A 21802-nucleotide genomic window follows, 5' to 3' on the forward strand; every position below is an offset into this window, starting at 1 on the left:
CATAATATATTCTTTTTTGATTTTTTGAATTGTGCATGATGTACAGTATTATTTAAAAGAAAGATTATAGCTGAGTGCTGGTGACTCTTGCCTATAATCCTAGCTGAGACCTGGATAATCTCTGTTCAAAGTCAACCTGGGCAGAAAAAGTCATAAAAACTACATTTCCAATTAATCAGTAAAATGATAAAATGGGTAGAGTGACATCTCTTAACAAGAAAGCTGAGCAAGAGTTGAAGGCCCAGAGTTCAAGCCTCAGTACTAGCTATCAATCAAATTATGGGAGAAATAAATAAAACATGATCCTACTTTTATAAATGAAGTTGTGTTAAGCCTTCACAAAAGAGATAGATATGCTTGGAGGCATGTTTGTGAATGAAAGAAAATAATTATAAATATTTAGTATTTCATTTCACTGCAGAGAAGCACTTTTTCGTAAGAATAATTAGAGGCCAGGCACTGGTGGCTCACACTTGTAATATCTGCATTTTGTTTGCATACTGTTTTTGAGAGTTTCCCTAACTTTGTCCAAGGTTACTGGAACTTATTATCCTCCTGATACTTCTATCTCCAGAGTATAGGAGTGTACCATTATGCTCCGCTACATTTGGCAATTATGAACTTGAGACAAAAACTACAAAAGCACCTTAATTTTAGCTACTTAGGAGGCTGAGATCTGAGGGTCATGGTCTGATGCCAGTGCATGCAATTAAGTCCATGAGACTCTTATTACCAACTATCCCCCAAAAAGCTGCAAGTGGAGCTGTGGCTCAAGTGGCAGAGTGCGTAGTCTTGAGCAAAAAAGCTTGGAGACAGTGTCCAGGCCCTGAGTTCAAGTTCCAGGACACTATTTGGTTCAGTGAAAAAGGAAACACTAGAAACAAAGGGCATGAAATCTATTGTATACACAAGTAGGAAAAGAAGAAACAGTTTTCATCTTGTCACATAAATCAAGTATTTCAATAAATTCCAAGCATTTCAATATTTAGGAGAATGAGAAACTCAAGAGATTAATTTTCTAGGAAGATGACAAAGGTCTTTACATTTCTCCTTAGCTACTAAGTCTAATCCATTCCAAAAGGTTTTAAGCAACTGGCCACATGATCAGGATATAAATGGTTATGAAGAGAACTTACTTATCACCATCTTCAGGCATTCAGGATTATCTTGTATAAGTGGTTCAGCTTGTACTGTTTTACTTAAGAAATTCTTTGATATAAGAGGAAACCTGACTTTAGCAAGGATATCAACCATAAATGGCTGGCGATTAGGTTCATCATATTTCAACCATCTGACTGCAGCATCATAAACCTAAAGGAGAAAAATAGCATAGTAAAGTTCTTGGTTGGCAGCCACATTTCAATTACCTATGTTTACTCTCATATTGAAGAGGGAAAACCTTATCAGGAGATAATATTTCTCTCTAATATTTTCCTGACTATATTTCATAAGTTTATTGACTCATCTGTAGTATCATAGGTTACATATTTTCTAGATATAACTACTAAATAATGTAACTAAGAGAAGATGTTAAATAGATGAGTTAAAAATAACAATTCAGCTTCCTTTCTGAAAGTGCATTCACCTGAAAGAAGTCTATTGTTCAGTGATATTTCCAATGTATAGTCAGTACCAGGAAAACAAGTTTATCAAGAAGGCTTCTAGCCAGGAGATATAAAGATCATCCATGATTAATTTCAACTAATACATTGCAATTGTCTACTTTCTAGTAAATTTTAAAATATAAAATTCTATACTTAATAAATTATTTATATAGGAATTGTTTTCCAAAATACTGTAGCATTAATTTAACTGCACTGAACAAATTAATGTGCTTTAATTTACAAATCCTTAAGCATATTAAAAATAATTTAATATATATATTTCATTTACCACATTATGTTTGAGCTAGCTAATTAATTAGATGGTATTAATAAAGCCCAAGACATTTCTGATATTCTTTTTTTTAATTTTATTTTATTTGTGAACATACTGTACAGAGGGGTTACAATTACATGGGCAGGATAATGCGTACATTTCTTACCAAGCATTGCAGCCTCCTCCTTTGGTTTACCCTTCACATCCCATCCCAGCCTCCCCCCTCCCCCCCAGTCCCAATCCTTCTCCTTCCCCCATTTCTGATATTCTTATGAGTTGAATTGTTACTTTTATTAAGGGACTTTAAATCAGTTTTAGATTTACAGTAAAGTTGCAAAGATAATACAGACTTCTGATATATAACACTTTACACCCAGTTCTTGTTACCTTCAGTATGATACATGAGCTGTAAGAACAATCACTGATACCTGAAAATCCATATATACATTTTTTAATCTCTTTACTTTTTAGCTAATGTTATTTTTCTATCTTATGATCCCATAAAAATACCACATAATAAGGTGCTGGTGGCTCATACTTGTAATATTAGCTACTCAGGAGGTTGAGATATAAGGCTCATGTTTCATAGCCAATGTGGGCAAGAAAGTACATGGGACTCTTATATTCAATTAATCACCCAAAACATAGAAGTGAAGCAGTAGTTCCAGTGGTAGAGCAGTAGCCTTGAGCAAAAAAGTTCAGAGACAGTACCCAGGCCCTGAGTTCAAGTCTCAGGACTGGTGCCAACAAACAAACATACATTAGCTTGTTTGTTTGTAACAAACTAACAATACTAGTTAGTTGCATTTATTAACTAGGTCACCTTAGGCTTTTCTAGTAAATGACAGTATTTCAGACTTTTCTTATCTTTGATGATCGTAACAGTTTTGAGTTCCAGTCAGGTATTTGAGAGAATGTTTCTCAATTTGAATTTGTACCATGCTGTATTCATTCAACTAGCTTTTTTGTGTTTTGGGTAGGACCAACACAAAGGTGATATGGTATTATAACTATATCAAGAGCACATGTCATCAATATAATTTATTACTGATGTTAACTTGGACTACCTGCAGATAATATTTGTCAGGTTTCTCCGATACAAAACTACTTTTCCTTCACTTGCATAGAAACCAGTTAATTTTGTAATCATTGTTTTATTTTATTTTTTTTTTTTTGGACAAAGGGTCTCACTTTATTGCTCAGACTGGTCTTGACCTCTTTGGCCCAAGTGACCCTCCTACCTTACACTTCAGGGTACCTGAGATGCTTGAGATATAGACCCAAGTTTTTTTGTCTTTTTTTTTTCCTGTGCTTATCCTGGGGCTTGAACTCAGGGCCTGGGCACTGACCCTGAGCTTTTTCACTCAAGGCTAGCACGCTACCATTTGAGTCACAGCTCCACTTCTGGCTTTTTGCTAGTTAACTGATAATATCTCATGGACTTTCCTGTTGGGCTAGCTTTGAACTGTGATCCTCAGATTTTAGCCTTCTGAGTAGTAAGGATTACAGGTACGAGCCACTGGCACCTGGCTAGAGCTGAGTTTTTTGTTTTTATTTACAAAAATAAATAGATCTTCTATGCTCAGTCAATTTGCAAATAGATACTGTAAGCATTGAAGAGGACAGGGCAAAAGAATATAGCTTAGTGTAAACTTTTATTTTTAGAACAAAAGCAACTCAAAAAATGTGACCTCAACATTTAGTTTCTAATGCTGCTATTAAGAAATTTTTACCACAAATTTAGTGGCTTAAAACACAGTGAAGGATATGGGGCTGAAAATAAAGATTAAGTCTGTTTATCAAAGTATTCCCTAACTCAGTACCCAAATATCCTGTAGCTCACAGTTCTCACAATTTGCCTGACAGTTCTAGAAGACACAGTGTCAAACAGGTTGTACAGAACTAAAATCAAGGTATGGGAGAGCTACCTGGAGGCTCTATAGGATGAACAATTTCCTTACCTTTTGCAACATCTAACATCTGCCTTCATTTCTTGGCTTGTAGCCTCCCTCCATTTTCAAAGTGAGTAATGGCTGGTCCACTCTTTTGTATACTGTGTATCTTTGAACATTTAAGGATCTTTGTAACTGTATTGGATCTACCTGACTTCCTAATTCCAAGATCCTTTAGGGGTTAGGTATTTGGGGATAGGCATTTTTCTGTATTCCACGGTACCTAGTAGTTTTCTCTCTGTCCAGTGACTAATTTCTCAAATAGCCTGTCCTTATAAAAACTGTGGAGATTCATACGATTTGTAATCCAGTATTATTGTAAAGAATATATATTCTCTCCTAATATGGCACTTTTCAGATATCAGATATAAAAATTTCCTCATTGATTTCTAAGCAAAATGTGAGAAGGCAATTTAGTCACCTGATCCTCTGCCCTCACAGTGAGAGTGTCCTGGTTGAGCAGATGGGTTACTCGTTTTACATCAAGTTGCAGAAATTCATCAGTTTTGTAAACTTCAGTAAAATGCTGATGAATAAAGTCATCTGCTGTTGCTTTTAGTTCAGGACAATCCAGACACTCTGCAAGCACACTTATACCTAAAAAATGGGAAAAAAACAAAAACACAAGAGAACAGAAAATTATTTTTAAAAAACCAAAAATATACTAGCACTTGGGAGGAGGAAGAAGGAAAACTGTGAGTTCAAGGCCATCCTGAGCTGCTGTCTCTGTCTATAATATATATTCTCTCCTAAAAAGGGAAACCAAACCAAACCAAAAACAAAATAAGGGGCTTAGTTGGTAGAGTGGTAGCCAATGAGTGAAAACATCAGGTACTGAGTTCGAGTCCCAGTCTGCCTAAAACCAAAACAAAACCAACAAAAAACAAACCAAGTAAATATACATCAAAAATAAAAGCATGACTTCAGAAAATTTTATTGAATTTGAAAAATCTTAACTCTTTTCAGTTCCAATGATATATCTATTTTTGTACCAATATTTGACTGTCTTATACTTGATTTTGATATTCAAAGAGCAAGCAAGGGCTTAATTTTATTTGGATATCACTAAGTATTTTCTCTAATACATTTAAAATTTAAAAGTTCTAGTGCTATTTCAACTAGGATAGATTTAGACTTTTGGATTACTCTGAGGATAGGTGACTTTTGAAACATGGAGGAGCTTCATTTAAGGCGACATACATGTAAAGCATACAGTTCAAGCTCCAGTATAGCAAAAACAAACATATAACTTATTTCAAATTTCTTTTGACAAAACTTATTCATACCATTTAGATTTTGGTACAACTTTTAATGTAAACACATAATATAAATACACCATTATTAAACACAAAATTTTCTTTATATAAAGCCTTACACAGTTTCCCTTCCGTCTTTTCCTTACTATTTTACTTTTTGCTTTAGAGAGAGCTTCTGCCCCAATTGGTTTCTAACATTCCACAACAGGAGTCAAAGTATTGTCCATAGGCCAAATCCTTCCCACACACAGTTTCTCTCCTTAGAGGCAGGTAAGTTCTCCCTGTTTCCCTTTTTAAATGTTTGTTTAAAAAAAAAAAAGGAAGGGAAGAAGAGGGAAAGTTAGGGGAGAGAATTAATACATCTGGCCTACAAAACCTGATATTTGCTATCTACAGACACTTCACAGAAAATTGTAGCAATCCCTCCTCTACACAGAAAGATAAAAACACTGATTTTCTTTTAAAATTATAATCCTGTGGCATGCTTTCTAAGTATTTTTTTTTCATGTTTCAAGTTTAAGTTTATGCATACCTCTCCCCGCTGCCTCCACTTCCAAAGATGGGTGCTTACTTTACCTATTCTTTAAAAAAATTTTTTTGTGCTGGTCCTAGGGCTTGAACTCAGGATTTGGGCACTGTCCCTGAGATTCTTTTATCTCAAGGCTAGTCCTCTGCTGCTTGAGCCACAGTGTGACTTCCAGCTTTTTCTAAGTATTAGAGATAACAGTCTCAAGGGCTTACCTGCCATGGCTACCTTTGAACTGCAATCCTTAGATCTCAGCTTCCTGAGTAGCTAAGATTACAGGCATGAGCTACCAGTACCTGGCTTACTTAACCTACTCTTGTGGTATGTCCTATGTTGCATACTGAACCTCCTTTCTCTGCCCTTTACATTTTGTTGTTGTTTTTCTAGGGCTTGAACTCAGGGCTTTGAGCTCTTATTTGGTTTTTTGCCTTAAAACTGGAATTTTACCATCTGAGACACAGCTCTCCTTCTGGCTATTTGCTAGTTAATTGGAGATGAGTCTAACAGATTTTTCTGCTGAGGTTGGCATCATACTATAACCCTCAGATTTCAGCCTCCTGAGTGACTAGGATTATAAACATGAGCCACTAGTGCCCAGTCCACCAGTCCCTTTATTTGCATATAGAGATGAGCAGCTGGATATGACATCTGACCTTAGAGTTTGAGCCAGGGGCCTAAAACTTTAGTTTTAGGTCAATCCCTAGCATAAAAAAAAGGAGATAAATATTTTCTTTTTTTAAAACTATTATTAACTTACTGAGTTTATTAGTCTCGAATAAAGCACATAGCTATGACTACGGCCATTTAAGCCCTGTTTATTGGCTAAAATAATTGGCAATTTTAAAAATATTTTTTATTGTAAAGACTGTACAGAGGGGTTACAGTTACATGAGTAAGGTAGTGAGTACATTTCCTATCGAGCATTTTTACCCCCTCCTTTGTTTTTCCCCTACCATCCCTCCCTCCCCACCTCCAAACCCCTCTTATCCCCCCCACCCCTGCCAAAAAGTTCATTTTCAACATAGTGTCTTGTACATTTCATTGTTACAATGGGTCAGCTTGTATGCTTATTTCAGAATTTTGGTATTTCCCTTCCCCTCCCCAAATTAGAAAAATGTATATACAAGATGCCAGGCATGGGAATCAAATACAATGAGAACAGGGGTTATACCATGGGGGAAGACATACAAAAGAAACAAAAAGAATCACATAGTACATTTTAGATATGTTAAAAACAATAGCAAGGAAAAAAAAAGTTGTATCCCTATCCTGGGATTCATTTTGCTTAGCATCATCTTATATGGTCATATGTACATAGCTTTTGACCTTTTCTGCTTGTCCTAGACATATACTAGTTATTGCAAACCTATATTTCTTTGGGTCTGGCTTACTTCACTTAGTATAATTTTTTCCAAGTCTTTCCATGTCCTAACAAATGGGGCAGTGTCATTCTTTCTGATGGATGCATAAAATTCCATTGTATAAATATACCACATTTTCTTGATGCATTCATCTACTGAGGGGCATCTGGGTTGGTTCCATATCTTAGCTATGGTGAATAATGCTGTAATAAATATAGTTGTGCTGGTAGCTTTAGTATGGCCTTGTTTGTGATCATTTGAGTAAATGCCCAGAAGTGGAATTGCTGGGTTATAGGGGAGCTCTATATGTAGTCTTTTAAGGAATCCCCATACTGCTTTCCAAAGTGGTTGAACAAGTTTACACTCCCACCAACAATGCAGTAGGGTTCCCTTTTGGGCACATCCCCTCCAGCATCTGTTGTTATTAGATTTCTTGATCATATCCACTCTAACTGGGGTGAGATGGAATCTTAATATTGTTTTGATTTGCATTTCTTTTATGGCTAGAAAAACTGAACATTTCTTCATGTGTCTATTGGCCATTCTTATTTCTTTTTCAGAGAAGTCTCTCTTTAAGTCTTTAGCCCACTTATTAATTGGGAGATTGTTTCTTTGAGGATTAGTTGTTGGGGGATTTAACTTTTTGAGTTCTAAATATATTTTATTTATTTTATTTTTTTGTCGGGCAACCTGTATTCTTTTTTTTTTTTTTTTGGTCCGGTTGTGGGGCCTGAACTCTGGGCCTGGGCGCTGTCCCTCAGCTCTTGAGCTCAAGGCTAGCACTCTACCACTTGAGCCACAGCGCCACTTCCGGCTTTTTTCTTTTTGCTTATGTGGTGCTGAGGAATCGAACCCAGGGCCTCGCGCTCTACCACTGAGCCATCTTCCCAGCCCCGCAACCTGTATTCTTATTTCAGCATTTTGTTATATTCCTTCCCCTCCTCAAATTAGAAAAATGTATATACAAGATGCAAGGCACTGACATCAAATACAGTGAAAATGGGTTATACCATGGGGGAAGAACATACAAGAGAAACAAAAAAATCACACTGTACATTTAAAATACGTTAAAAACAATAACAATTAAGAAAAAACCACTTGTGGCCCTATCTTAGGGTTCATTTCACTTAGCATCATCTTATATGATCATGTGTACATAGCTTTTGACCATTTCTGCTTGTCATAGACTTACACTAGTTACTGCAAATAAGGGACACCATGGGACTTATGTTTCTTTGGGCCTGGCTTACTTCACTTAATATAGTTTTTTCCAAGTCTTTTCCATTTCCTAACAAATGGGGCAATGTCATTCTTTCTGATGGAGGCATAGAATTCCATTGTATAAATAGACCACATTTTCTTGATCCATTCATCTATTAAGGGGTCTAAGTATATTTAGATATGAGACCCTTGTCTGTTGTATGGCTAGTGAAGATCTTCTCCAAATCTGTGGGCTTTCTATTGATCTTTCTGGGCTATGTCTTTTGCCATGCAGAAGCTCTGCAGTTTCATGCAATCCCATTTGTCCAACCTTTATTTGTTGTGTTTCTGGGTCTTCATTAAGAAAATTTTGGCCTGTGCCAAGGAGCCCTCGATATTTCTCCTATTCCTTCCTGTAATGTTTTCAGGGTGTCTGCTTTTACTTTGAGGTCTTTGATCCATTTGGAGTTGATTCTGGTGGAGGGTGATATATAAGAATCTAGTTTTAGTTTTCTTTTAGCTTTAGTTTTCTATAGGTGTTTGACCAATTTTGCCAGCACCATTTACTGAAGAGGCTGTCTTTCTTCCATTCTATTTTTTTTAGCTCCCTTATCGAAGATTAAGTGGCTATAGGTCTGTGGGTCCATTTCTGGATCTTCAGTTCTATTCCACTGGTCTTCTATTCCAGGTCTGTTCTTGTGCCAGTACCAAGCTGTTTTGATTACTATGGCTTTGTAATAGAGTCTGAAACTTGGCATTGATATTCTTCCAACACTGTTCTTTCTGCTGAGGACTGGTTTTTCTATTCGGGGTCTTTTATTGTTCCCTATGAATTTTTGGGATGCTTCTTGTATTTCATTGAAGAGTGAGATTGGGATATTGATAGGTATCACACTGAATATGTAGCTAGCCTTTGGCAGTATTGCCATTTTCATGATGTTGATCCTTCCAATCAGGAGTATGGGAGGTTTTTCTACTTCCTTCATTCTCCTTTAATTCCCTTGTTCAGGTTTTTAAAGTTTTCATTACAGAGGTCCCTCACTTCTTTAGTTAACTCCCAGGTATTTTCTTTTTTTTGTGGGGCTATTACAAAAGGAGTTGCTTTCCCAATTTCAGTCACACTCTTCTTATTATTGGCATACAGAAAAGCCATTGATTTTTGAGGGTTAATTTTATACCCTGCTACTTTGCCCAAGTTTCAGATCAGCTCGAGTAACTTGGTAGTGGAGTCCATGGGGTTCTTTAAATACAAGATCATGTTATCAGCAAAGAGGGAGAGTTTTACTTTATCTTTCCTTATTTGGATCCCCTTTATGTTTGCATCTTATCTTGTCTTATTGCTCTAGCTCAGCATTCTAAAACTAAATTGAAGAGACATGGAGAGAGTGGACATCCTTGTCACATTCCTGAATTTAAAGGAAATGGCTTTAGCTTTTCACCATTAAGTATAATGCTGGCTGCAGGTTTGTCATATACAGCCTTTATTATATTGAGAAATGTTCCATGGATTACTAGTTTTTCCAGAGCTTTCATCATAAAGGGGTGTTAGATCTTGTTGAATACTTTTTCTGCATCTATTGAGATAATCATGTGGTTCTTATCCTTGCTCTTGTTGATGTGATGAGTTATATTGATTTGCGTAGATTGAACCAGCTTTGCATCCCTGAAATGAATTGTTTGATTGTGGTATATGATCTTTTTGTTGAGTTGTTAAGGTCGATTGGCCAAAATTTTGATGTTCATGAAAGAAATGGGTCTATAGTTCTTATTTGTTTTACCTTTTTTTTTTTTTGGTCGGTCATGGGGATTGAACTCTGGGCCAGAACATTGTCCCTCAGCAATTCAGCTCAAGGCTAGCACTCTACCACTTGAGCTACAGTGCAACTTCTGGTTTTCTGGTGGTTTACTGGAGATAAAGAGTTTCATGGACTTTCCTGCCCGGGATGACTTTGAACTGTGATCCTCAGATCTCAGCCTCCTGCATAGCTAGGATTATAGGCATGAGCTACCAGCGTCTTTCTCTTTGATGCGTCCCTGCCTGGTTTTGGGATGAGGGTTATGATGGCTTCATAAGAGTTTGGTAGTGAACTCTGACTTTCAATTTCATTGAAGAGTTGGAGGAGTATTGACGTGAGTTTTGCTTTGAAGAACTTATAGAATTCAGCTGTAAATCTATCCGGTCCTAGGCTTTTGTTGGGTGCGAGGACTCTTATTGCTATTTTGATGCTTGATATGGGTCTGTTAAGTTGATTTAACTCACCTTGGTTTAGTTTGGGCATGTCAATCTTTGCTAGAAATTTTTCCATTTCTTCCAGATTCTCAAACTTATTAGCATAAAGGTTTGAGAATTATTCCCTTATAATGTTCTGAATCTTGGTTGTTTCTGTGGTGATGTTTCCAGTCGCAGCTCTGAATTTATCTGGGTGTGTTCTCTTCTTTTCCTGATCAGATTTGCTAAGGCTCTGTCAATTTTGTTAATTTTTTTGAAGAACCAACTCTGTTTTGTTGTTTCTTTCAATGGTGTTTTTGGACTCTAATTCATCTAATTTTAATTATTTGTTTCCATCTACTGGATTGGGGTTTAGCTTGTTGCTCTTTTTCTGAAGACAAAAATTTTCTAAATAATTCTTCAGTTAAATTTCCAAGTGCTGAGAAAAGGACTGAGAAAACAGATGTTCCCTTATGGTAAATTTCTACTTTTATTATACTGTACTTAAAGGATGGGGCCTGTTTCTCTTGTTTTCTAAGGAGCTCCAGATTTTCTGTTGCTGGTGACAAGAACTTGTAAGTACTCCAAGTAAATATGAAAAGAATTTGTATTCTTTCATCACAGGGTAAGACATTACATAATTATCTAAAAATTTTGTTATTCAAAAGTTTTCTACTTTTTCTAAGATTTTGCAATTTCTAAGTAATTCTTTAGCTGTTAGTGGCTCAATACAATTCCTTTCTATTTAAACCAGCAAGCTTATTTTGCTTGCAACTATGAACCAGAACAGTATTATCTTAAATTCTATCCTTCATTTGGTTGTAGTACTTCTTGAATTTTTTCTTAGTATTTTTTTAGAATGTATACATACATATATATATGGTTATACATTTTCATTAATATCATAAATGAATAATATCTTATAGCATAATTCTTTACTTGTATTTGCAAATCTTGTACTGTTACCTTATAATTTGGGGCTGCAGATTTTATTATTGTAATTCTGTGGGGCAAGTGGCAACTCTTTTAATCTGGGCTAGCTTGGCTCATTTCTATTGTCAACTGGTTGTCTGGATGGGGTGGACAGTTTAAACTAGCTTCATTCACATACCAGGTAATAGGCGTGATGGTTGGTCTTGTGGAGGTCAGTTAGAGCAACTCATCTGTGTCCTAACTAGACTAGCCTTCATGTTGTGGCAGCAAAACAGTTCATGGCAGCTAAAGTAGGAAAGGCCCAATGCACATTTTCAAGGCTAAAGTAAGTCAAGAGGCAGCACCTAGATTATAAGGAGGGAAAACAGACTCCATTACTTAGGAACTACAAAATCACATTGCAAAAAGGTATATAGATAAGGAAGGCTATTAGATAGCCCTTCATCACTGTAAAAAAAAAAAACACCCAAAATAAAACAAACAAAAAAAAACCCTTGCTATCAATAACTTAAAGGAGAAAAGATTTTATAGGTCTAAAGTCTCAGAGGTTTCATTCCATTTTGTACAGTTACAATGTTAAGCCACCAACCTAAATGTAATTACCAATAACTGGAAATAAAAAAATATCACTAGGATATATGTAAGAAAGGAATACCTTAGTCCACTGATCAGGCCTGAGTATAACAGCCTAAAAGTTAATTTTTTCAGTCATGAAGCTTGAACTCAGGCCCTGGGTGCTGTCTGTGAGCTTTTTTGCACAAGCTAGTGCTCTACCATTTTGAGCCACAGAACCATTTATGATTTTCTGTGGGTCAATTGGAGATAAGAGTCTCATAGACTTTCCTGCTTGGTTTCACTTTGAACTATGATCCTCAGATCTTAACCTCCTGAGTAGCTAGGATTACAGGCATGAACCACCAGTACAGAAGTAAAAAAAAAAATATATATATATATATATATTTTTTTTTTTGGCAGTCGTGGGGCTTGAACTCTGGGCTTGGGTGCTGTCCCTGAGCTCTTCAGCTCAAGGTGAGTGCTCTACCACTTGAGCCACAGCGCCACTTCCAGTTTGCTAGTGGTTTATTGGAGATAAGAGTGACACGGACTTTCCTGCCTGGGCTGGCTTTGAATTGTGATCCTCAGATCTCAGCCTCCTGAGTAGCTAGAATTACAGGCGTGAGCCACCGGCGCCCGGCAAAAGTTAATTTTTTTAAGCCAAAAAAGTTTGATTCTTCCTTTTCTTCCAACTGATTCTTCTGAAACTCCTATTTCTTCACATTAGTGTTCATGTCTTCCTCTCAAGTCTTCCATACTTACACAAATGACTTTTTCTTTGCTATTTGTTTGGTATCATGAAGCAATGTTCCCTGTCTGATCTTCCTTAGTTTGAGTCTTGTATCTATTGTTTTTAATTTGATTGAAAGTCAAAAATATAAAATTATGAAGGTTTTCCTGTTCAAATGCATCCTTTCTTTTTCTTACATTGGAAATGCTCTTTCCATTTCTTACATTGCATTTGCCAACAGGAGCCATTCTTTTAGGTTGTTTAGCATGATTAAGCATCAAACTACTAGGTTTCCCCCAGCTTTATGTAAGTCTTGACTAATCTAATCACCAGAGAATTGATAAAAATTGCCATTTAAGAAATTCCATCAGTCTGTTCATTTGCATAGCTGTCTTCCTTCCTTCTCCATTTAGTCCAGTTCCTTTTTTCTGGACATTAGGACATTCTCAATTTTATCCCCTTTGCCTATATTTTATTATTTTTTTCTGAAATTAATCTGCTTCCTTTTACTTGCTTTCTAGTTCCCCTCTGTGCCCACAGTGCCAGTATGTGCAGAAAGGAACACCAAAATGTCCTAGAGGAGGAAGGCTTATCATTACATTTTTCTTTACTGAAAGACACAATGAGGAGTAAAACAAAACTAAATAAAAACCCCAAATCCGAATCTGGTATTTCTTACCAAGACAATTTGAAGCATCAACTTGTTCTTTCAAAAATTCAACACACATTTTCTTCACAGGTTCAATCTGGTACTGATTTGCTGCATCTAACAAAGACTGAACATTGTTGCTATTCACAGAAATCCTGCAAATAAGTTAAACTGAATATTAATTTCATGTAATTTTTTATTAAATAATGCTACTGTAGAATCCTAGTAAGGTATGGGATTCGCAAACTCGTCCACCTTTATAGCTTTTCATTCTGAAGAATTTGGAGCATTCTTTGCTATGGTATTATTACTCTTCTAAAACAGAAACAATCCTTAACTCACCTAGCAGTATAAGCAAATTCCACAAGTTGTTCAATAATGTCAGGTTCAGCATCTTTAAGTTCTACTTCAAAGGACTTCGACTCAAGCATGTTAGCTAAAATTGAAGTAGAGAAACAAAAATGGCATCAGGGTCACCACAAATTTAACTGAGAAACCCACAGCATCTAAACTAGATTCAGTTTTTCCAATCTCAAAATAATTTAGTAGTACTCTTAAATTGTTACAAGCAAAATGCCTGATGTAGCTCCAACAAATTTATGAGAACAATGATTGCATAAATATATGGAACAATGATATATTGTATACAAAGCTGTTATTTCTTCTAGGAATTTTTGTAGGTAGCTAGAACACCAAAGAGAAAACTTCAGACAGGTATGTTATTTAACCTGATTAAGATCATATAACAGAACTAAGTAGAGGATTTAGAACATACACCCAAATCTAGGTGTTGTGATCACTATAATATGCTATATTTCATTTTTCTTTCTTTTTAAAGTCTAACTAGCTAGATTGTATCTTTTTTTTTAACTTGGAGTCCACCTAATTCTTAAAGAGAAAAGAAAAGCATTCTTTTTACCTTAAGATACTTACTGGTGAACATTAAGTTAAAGAAATGACTGGCTGCAGCGAGGACAACACGATGTGCAGGGATCTTTCTGTCCTGGACCATGAGGATTACATCACACAATGTTTTCTAATCAAAAAGGAAAATACTTAAATTAAAAAGGACTCACTAGGCCTAGTTGGCAATACATATAAAACAGTTGCTAACCACATCACTATTTACCAGTGTTTTTAACTTAATAAATCCCTTCTTTTTCCACCATAGAACTTGTTTTGAAGATACTCTGGAGGTAGTTGCTATCAAGTGGCACCAAAATCTGGATTAAACTTCCCAAAAGTCAGGGAGAAAATGTTCTTCATAGTTAAAAACAAAAAGGCTACTTCAAGGAAGCCAAAACTTTTTTTTCCTGGCACAAGGTCTAAGGAGTTTCTTTTTTCTTTTTCTTTCTCCTTCTCCTTCTTCTTTTTTGTCGGTCGTGGGGCTTGAACTCTGGGTTTGGGCGCTGGCCCTGAGCTCTTCAGCTCAAGGGGAGCACTCTACCTCTTGAGCCACAGCACCACTTCCAGTTTTCTAGTGGTTTATTGGAGATAAGAGTCTCATGGACTTTCCTGCCCGGGCTGGCTTTGAACCATGATCCTCAGATCTCAGCCTCCTGAGTAGCTAGGATTACAAGCGTGAGCCACCGGCACCCGGCTTGGTGGACTTTTCTGACAAAAGCTAAATGACATAATAGCAGTGCCTTTGACAATTTTTTCAAACATAACAATTGTTTTGTATCTATATAACCTTAATATGATATAAAACATATATAACATATACAACATTTCCCAAGAAAGTAGCCTTGACAGATCTAAGCTGAAATAGCTATAATGCAGAATACACAGAGTAGATGACTAACTATCCTTTCATTAATCTTCCCTTAAATATCTCTTCTTTCAAACATGTCTAATGGAAACTGGATAGCAACCAGTCTCAAATCTGGTTTTCTGACCACAGCTAACGTGTTGTCACTTTAGGCTGTTGAAATAAGATAGGTCTAGAGTAAATAATCTAAGAAGTTGGAAAATTTCATTCATTCATTCTTTGGTATTACAAATTGAACTCAGACCCTTGAGCTTGCTAGGCAAGAATTCTACCACTAGAGTAACATCCCCCAGTCCTTGATTAAAATTTTTTTAAAGGATTATTGTAGCCCTTACAAATTAAAATAATTTTTTCAATAAAATACTTAATGAAGCTAAAGGTTAGACTTATTTGAGTGCCTACAAAGTATTAAAAAGCATTCTCCTAGGCACTGGAAATAGGAGGCATTAACAAATATACTGAAGAGTAAAACTGTCACTCATAAATCTAAAAAAAGGCTCAGTAGCTCAGCAGGTATTACATATACAAATTTAACTATTTTATTAAATAGCAAGCATTTTACAGTACTACTTCATAGTTTTTAGATATTACTTGAAGATTTGGTAAAAGAGCCATAGGCTAGCAGACTAATTTTTTTTTAAATCCAGAAACTTGAGGTTTGAAAGTAGAATAAATTTATAGGTACTAAAGATATTTATTCATATACTGTTTTGTAGAATGGGAACTTCTTTGTACAACTACTTAAAGATAACAATAAAAATGTTAAAAAAGAAAAAGTATCTAGCGAGCTTTAAACGTAAGTAGTTCATTAATATACGTCCTCATCACCTCTTTCATCATTCTCCCCCATCCTTCCCAACATCCCTTCCTTCAATTTTCTGAATTTTGCAGATATGCATTAAATGTTATGATTTCATCCCCACCTCCTTTCCTCTCTTCATCGGTCAAGGTAAAAAGAGTAAGTTTATATGAAATTGAAAGGAAAGCCATGAAAGTAGTATGACTCTCCAACTGGAGAGGGGCCCAAAGAGGGGTCTCTATTTTTTTTAAGGTAAAAGTGAGTACATTTTAATCTAAGATTAATCTGTATGTACATATTAATGTTACTGTATGTGTGGGGATGAAGTAGGAAGGAACATTTGTGTACAAATGGTACATTTATTTAACTATGCTGCAAGAGTCAGGACTCACCTATAATTTTACCTCTTACTAATGAAAGATGTATATTTTCACAGACAGACAGATACCCAGGTAGACTGGAGATATGAAATGTAACAATTCCTTGAAACTAGGGTAATATAACCTAAAACAACAAAAAGCATTAGCTTTGGAGCAGTACACATTCACATATTAAACTTAAGGGGGAAAAACTTGCAATTCCTCTGTTCATGTCCTACCACATTTACTATATCTTTATTAATCTCAGGTTTTGAATCTTTATCTTTTATAAACAGCATAGGTTTATATGACTGCTATGGTTTGAATGTTTCCTCCAAATCTCAGTTGAAATTTAATTGCTATTTTAATTGATATTAAGAGGGTAGGCCTTTTAAAAGATGATTAGGTTATGAGGACTCTGCCCTCAGTTATTATGGAAGTGGTTTCCTGACAAAAAGGGTAAGGTTTGACAAGTTTCTTGTCTTTGCATCTTGCCTTTCTGCCTTCTACCATGGTATAACAGAACATGAAGGTCACGGAGAAATACTGGTAACATGTTCTTGAACTTACCAGCCTCTAGAACCATGAATCAAATAAACTATTGTTTATAAATTACCTAGTTTGTGGTATTCTATTATACTACAGCAAAAAATAGACTAAGGTTGATTTTGAAGTTATCCCTATTTTTAGTAGGATTTAGTTTATTATTCAAGTTTAATATAACATTTAGTTTTATATATGCCATCTTCTGTTATACTATTTATTATGCTTCTTTTTGTCTTCTTTCTTCTTTAGCAGACAGTTAAAATTCCAGTTGCTATTTAGTTGACATTTTCTTTGCACATTTTTCTTAGTTTACGGACTTCCACATCTGCCAAATATTTTCTAATTGCACCCAAAGCATATTAACCAAAAATGTTTAAATGTAAGATTTCCTGACATAAAAACAGAAGGATCAACTGCAAACACATCTTATAAAGCCAGCATTACATTCATCCCAAAACCAAGTAGGGATCCAATGAAAAAAGAACTATGGACCAATCTCTCTGATGAACACAGATGCAAAGCTCTTCAATAAAGTACTTGCCAACAGAATTTGGCAACTAATCACAAGAATTATGCACTATGATCAGGTAGGTTTTATCCCAGAGATGCAAGGCTGGTTTAATATATGTAAGTCAATAAAAGCAATGTATCACATCAATAAAGCCAAAGACAAGAATCACATAATTATCTCCATAGATGCAGAAAAAGCTTTTGGTAAAATTCAGCATCCATACCCATTTAAAGCTCTGGAGAAGCTAAGATTAGAAAGAACCTACCTCAAAATAATAAAGGATATATATGCCAGACAACAGCCAACAACATACTAAATGGTGAAAAACTAAAACCATTTCCTTTAAAATCAGGAACAAGGCAAGGATGTCCATTCTTTTCACTTCTTTTCAATATAATTCTGGAACTCTTAGCTGGAGCAATTAGGCAAGAGAAAAACATAAAAAGAATATACATAGAGAAAGAAGTTAAACTATCCCCATCTGCAGGCATGATTTTTTGTTGTTGTTGTTGGTCATGGGACTTGAACTCAGGGCCTGGGCGCGCTGTCTCTGAGCTGTTTTGCTCAAGGCTAGTGCTCTACAACTTGGAGCCACAGGGCCACTTCTGGATTTTTTTCCGGTGGTTAATCAGGGATAAGTTTCATGGACTTTCCTTCCTGGCCAGGCTTTGAACCATGATCCTCAGATCTCAACCTGCTGAGCAGCTAGAATTACAGGTATGAGGCAACAACACCTGGCTGCAGACATAATTTTTTAAAATAATTTTACTGTTATTATTATGGTGTTGTACAGAGGGGTGACCATTTCAAAGTCAGGTAAGCAGTGGTTTTTTGTTTTTGATGGCACCCCTTCCTGAGAGGACATGGTTTTATATCTTAAGGACCTGGGAAACTCATCACCAAGCTCCTAGAGATGATCAATAACTTAGGTGAAGTAGCAGGATACAAAACTCAACCCACAGAAGTCAGTAGCCTTTCTGAGTACTAACAATCTCTCTCTCTCTCTCTCTCTCTCTCTCTCTCTCTGTCTCCACACACACACACATATGCACACACACACATATGCACACATACACACACAAACATTTATGTCCAAATTAAAAGAGGAAGGAAGGTAAGTATTTTTATCTAAGCAATGTCAACTTTTTAAGATAGAAAAAGAAGCTATTTAGAAGCAGGTCCACTAGTCAGCAAAGGATGCCTGAAAGGGATAATAGATGCAAATAAATAGCCCATTTTGTTATAAATAGGTAAGAGAAACATCTGCTGCTGAGTTGGCAAGATAGGGAAAATTGAAATGCTAAAACAGTCAAACTGGCTCCTATGGAACCACAGACCTTAAAGAAATATGTTATTGGCCATTTTTCAGCTACACACAAATGAAGGTGAGAGAAAAGACTCCCCCAAACAGGATTCATAGATATGAGTAACTTCAGACCAGGATAGAATCATATGGCACAAAGATGAAGAACAATCAGGAGACTAAAACTGTATAGAATGTAAGGCTGCAAATTGTGCTTTCCAGAATTGCCTGCAACTAATGTGGATCACTCTTCCTTCAAGCTCTGTCATTAGACAAGCCTTATTCAGCATTAGTTGTCAAGAACACAGGGTCCAAAGAGCAAGTTTAAATTAACCTATAAATATATATGATGGACAATGGGGAGAAAAAGAAAACTGTACATGACCTAGTGGCTGATTCTATCACTCTGAAAATTTTCTAACATTTTGTGCCCCCAAAGGAATTTGTTAGCGAAGCACAATATACATATATGTGGTCTTTACATAGAGGGTAAATAGTCCCACTAAGCTCCTGGTAGAGAATTCTACCCAGCTGAGTTGAGTTTGACTATCAGTAAACCATAGATAGTAACATAGATGGCAACCTGTTAAGGCCAAAGCCAAGATTTGCTTTTCTCATTTTCTTTGATAACCATCTGTTACCAAGAAGTTTCTGTTCTGTTTTTGGCCAGAAATAACATGACCTAGACTATATAATAATCTGTTAGTATTTGTGAAGTGTACTACAGAGATGGAATTATCTATTTTCAGTTTTCTGGAGCAACACTGTGCTATTTTTAAACATTTTAAGGCCCCATGTCATACAGAAAAGGTGTGGGACCAACTATCCTGAAATGGAGAATTTAGCTTTGGATCTGTCACACTAACTAAATATGTTTCACCAGAAGATAGTTTAGCCTGCAGCTGCTGAAAGAGCTATCCTGAGCAAGAGCTTTCTGATGAGGAGGCTGTGTCATATAAGAAACGAGAACAGGTATTTAGAACTTATTTGCCTTTTAAGTCAGAGGGAGAGAACTGACATGCTAAATTTGGAAGGTTTTATGTTGCTAGAATGGAATCAGATATGGTGGCTTAAGTTCTGTCATTTGGTTCACTGCAGAATATTCAAGAGCTATGGATAAGTCATAAATCTGGTCTGGGAAGTTGGCTCAGTGGTAGAGTGCTTGTCTCAGATGCATGAGGCCCTAGGTTCGATTCCTCAGCATCACATAAGCAGAAAAAACCTGAAAGTAGTGCTGTGGCTCAAGTGGTAGGGTGCTAGCCTTGAGCTGAAAGCTTAGGGACAGCGCCCAGGTCCAGAGTTCAGGCTCCATGACCACCACCACCACCACTACCACCACCACCACCACCACCAAAGTCATAAATCTGAGATGAGAAACAGAAGTTGAACTTCCAGCCTGTAGTTAATGTCTTAAGGCCTATGTTGATTTAACACATATCTACCCATATCACAGCTTTCTGGAATAAAAATTTAAATAACCTCCTAAAGTGGTGGATAGAAAAAAGAATAGTTATTGACAGAGAAGAGAAGCTTCACTAAGTACTGAAGATAGAACAAAGCAGTCCCTGTTCTGGTGGTGGTAGTGTTGTTTTAAAGAAAATCCAAAAGATGAGGCAAACTTAGAAATAAAATGACAGTTATGGCTGGGTGCCAATGGCTCACACCTGTAATCACACCTGTAATCAGGAGGCTGAGATCTGAGGATCACAGTTCAAAGCCAGTTCAGGCAGGAAAGTCCATGAGATTCTTATCTTCAATTAACCACCAGAAAATGGGAAGTGGAGCTGTGGCTCAAAATTGTAGAGTGCTAGCCTTGAGAGCTCAGGGACAGCACCCAGGCATGAGTTCAAGCCCCATGACGAACAAACAAACAACAAAAAAAGACAGTTACCTGGTCCAGTTAACTTGTGTTAGTGCTTCAGTGCCTAAATTGTAACAGCTCTCTGAAATTCTCAACATAGGGAGCTATTATGAAGATCGAAACCCAAGTAAGACACAATAAAACACAATGCCAAATGAGGATCAAGTTCTTGGTGATCCCCCATATGCACTGGTAAAACAAAGCTGAAAAATGAGGCTTTGCTTGAGAAGCCAAGGTAGCAAGGCCTTAAAATCACCTGTAAACACCCCAGTTATCGACATCCACATATCCTAGAAGGGATAAAAGACGAATAGTTGGGTGTAAGCCCAACTCATGGAGCCTACAATAACACACACCTTAACAGTCCTGCTTAGCAGATGGAAGCTTCAAGAAGAACATACTTCTTATCAGAGAAATCTTACCATTAAAACAGTAATGCTCTAAAAGTTTTAACTTAGATTTGGCCCCTCTCATAAGGCAAAATTAGGAAGAAGACAGATGAATTCAAAATACTTTCTTTCAGATGAAATGATTTTAACAAAATGATACAAAAAACACTACTACAAAATTGGCTAAATGAACATATGATTGAAGAGTAGGATGAGATCAGAAAAGGCAAGGTTCTAAAAGCCAGTAAAGGAAAAATATCTATTATAAATTTATAACATCAAAAAACCCAATCAGTCACTATGCCATTTGCAATGAATGTTTTTTCATTTTTCATTTCATCTTCTTCCTCTTCCATGATAGCACATGATCCTATCACATAAGTCTCTGGATAGAATCTTCTGGTTTTCTGATTCCACATCACCAATATAAATTTTTCTTTCTTCCTACTTCAGAAAAGGAATTGACCCCTCCAACTGAAATTAATCACAATTATTTTGGATCTCAAATCAGAAATTATTAACTGTCCATTCTATTCCTCATATGGTCAACCTTTACATCTCAAATGACACTAGTTTTAAAAATATTTTATATTCTACTAATTTAAACAAATAAATCCAAACAAGCAAGCTTCATTTGACTGCCTCAATCCCTTCAGGATCATATCTAAAAAAAGCTATCTCTATTTCAAATCTTATTTAGTTCAACTCATACCTGTCTGATTCCCATCTGTCTCTCCATCCAAATAACTCATGACAGTCAGCAAATCCCTCGTGGCTACATTCTGTCAGCTTTAGTTATGTTCTTACTTTGACCTCTCATTAGCTTCAAAATTGGCAATCCTCTTTTTGAAACTATTTCTTCCATGATTTTCAAAATTCTTACATTTTTCTCCTGTTCTTCTGGCCATTCATTTCTCATCTCGTTCACAGGCTCATTGCAGCCTTTATCCTAGACTCTCAACTCTTCATAGTTTCAAATGCAGATAATTCACAAGTTTACACTTCTAACCCACA

At 36.2% G+C, this 21802-nt stretch overlaps 1 protein-coding gene and 1 long non-coding RNA gene across 2 annotated transcripts in view; one reads left to right on the forward strand and one right to left on the reverse strand.

The window, feature by feature from the left end:
• The window catches only part of Klhl7 (kelch-like family member 7), a 37571-nt gene extending 23290 nt beyond the window's left edge, over positions 1-14281 (reverse strand). The window contains exons 1-5 of the mRNA XM_013024482.1: positions 14183-14281; positions 13592-13685; positions 13280-13404; positions 4252-4427; positions 1137-1311 (exon numbers count right to left, since the gene is read on the reverse strand). Coding sequence (XP_012879936.1) covers positions 1137-1311; positions 4252-4427; positions 13280-13404; positions 13592-13685; positions 14183-14261 — 649 coding nt within the window. The 5' untranslated portion in view covers positions 14262-14281. The remainder of the gene's footprint in view (positions 1-1136; positions 1312-4251; positions 4428-13279; positions 13405-13591; positions 13686-14182) is intronic.
• Positions 6814-17384, forward strand: LOC105991767. Its single transcript, XR_001175371.1, has 3 exons — positions 6814-6824; positions 15792-15796; positions 17293-17384. It is a non-coding gene; the product is annotated as an uncharacterized LOC105991767 (long non-coding RNA).
• Positions 17385-21802: the final 4418 nt, after the last annotated feature.

The sequence above is a fragment of the Dipodomys ordii genome, unplaced genomic scaffold (genome assembly GCF_000151885.1).
Source record: "Dipodomys ordii isolate 6190 unplaced genomic scaffold, Dord_2.0 Scaffold76, whole genome shotgun sequence".
Lineage (NCBI taxonomy): Eukaryota > Metazoa > Chordata > Mammalia > Rodentia > Heteromyidae > Dipodomys > Dipodomys ordii.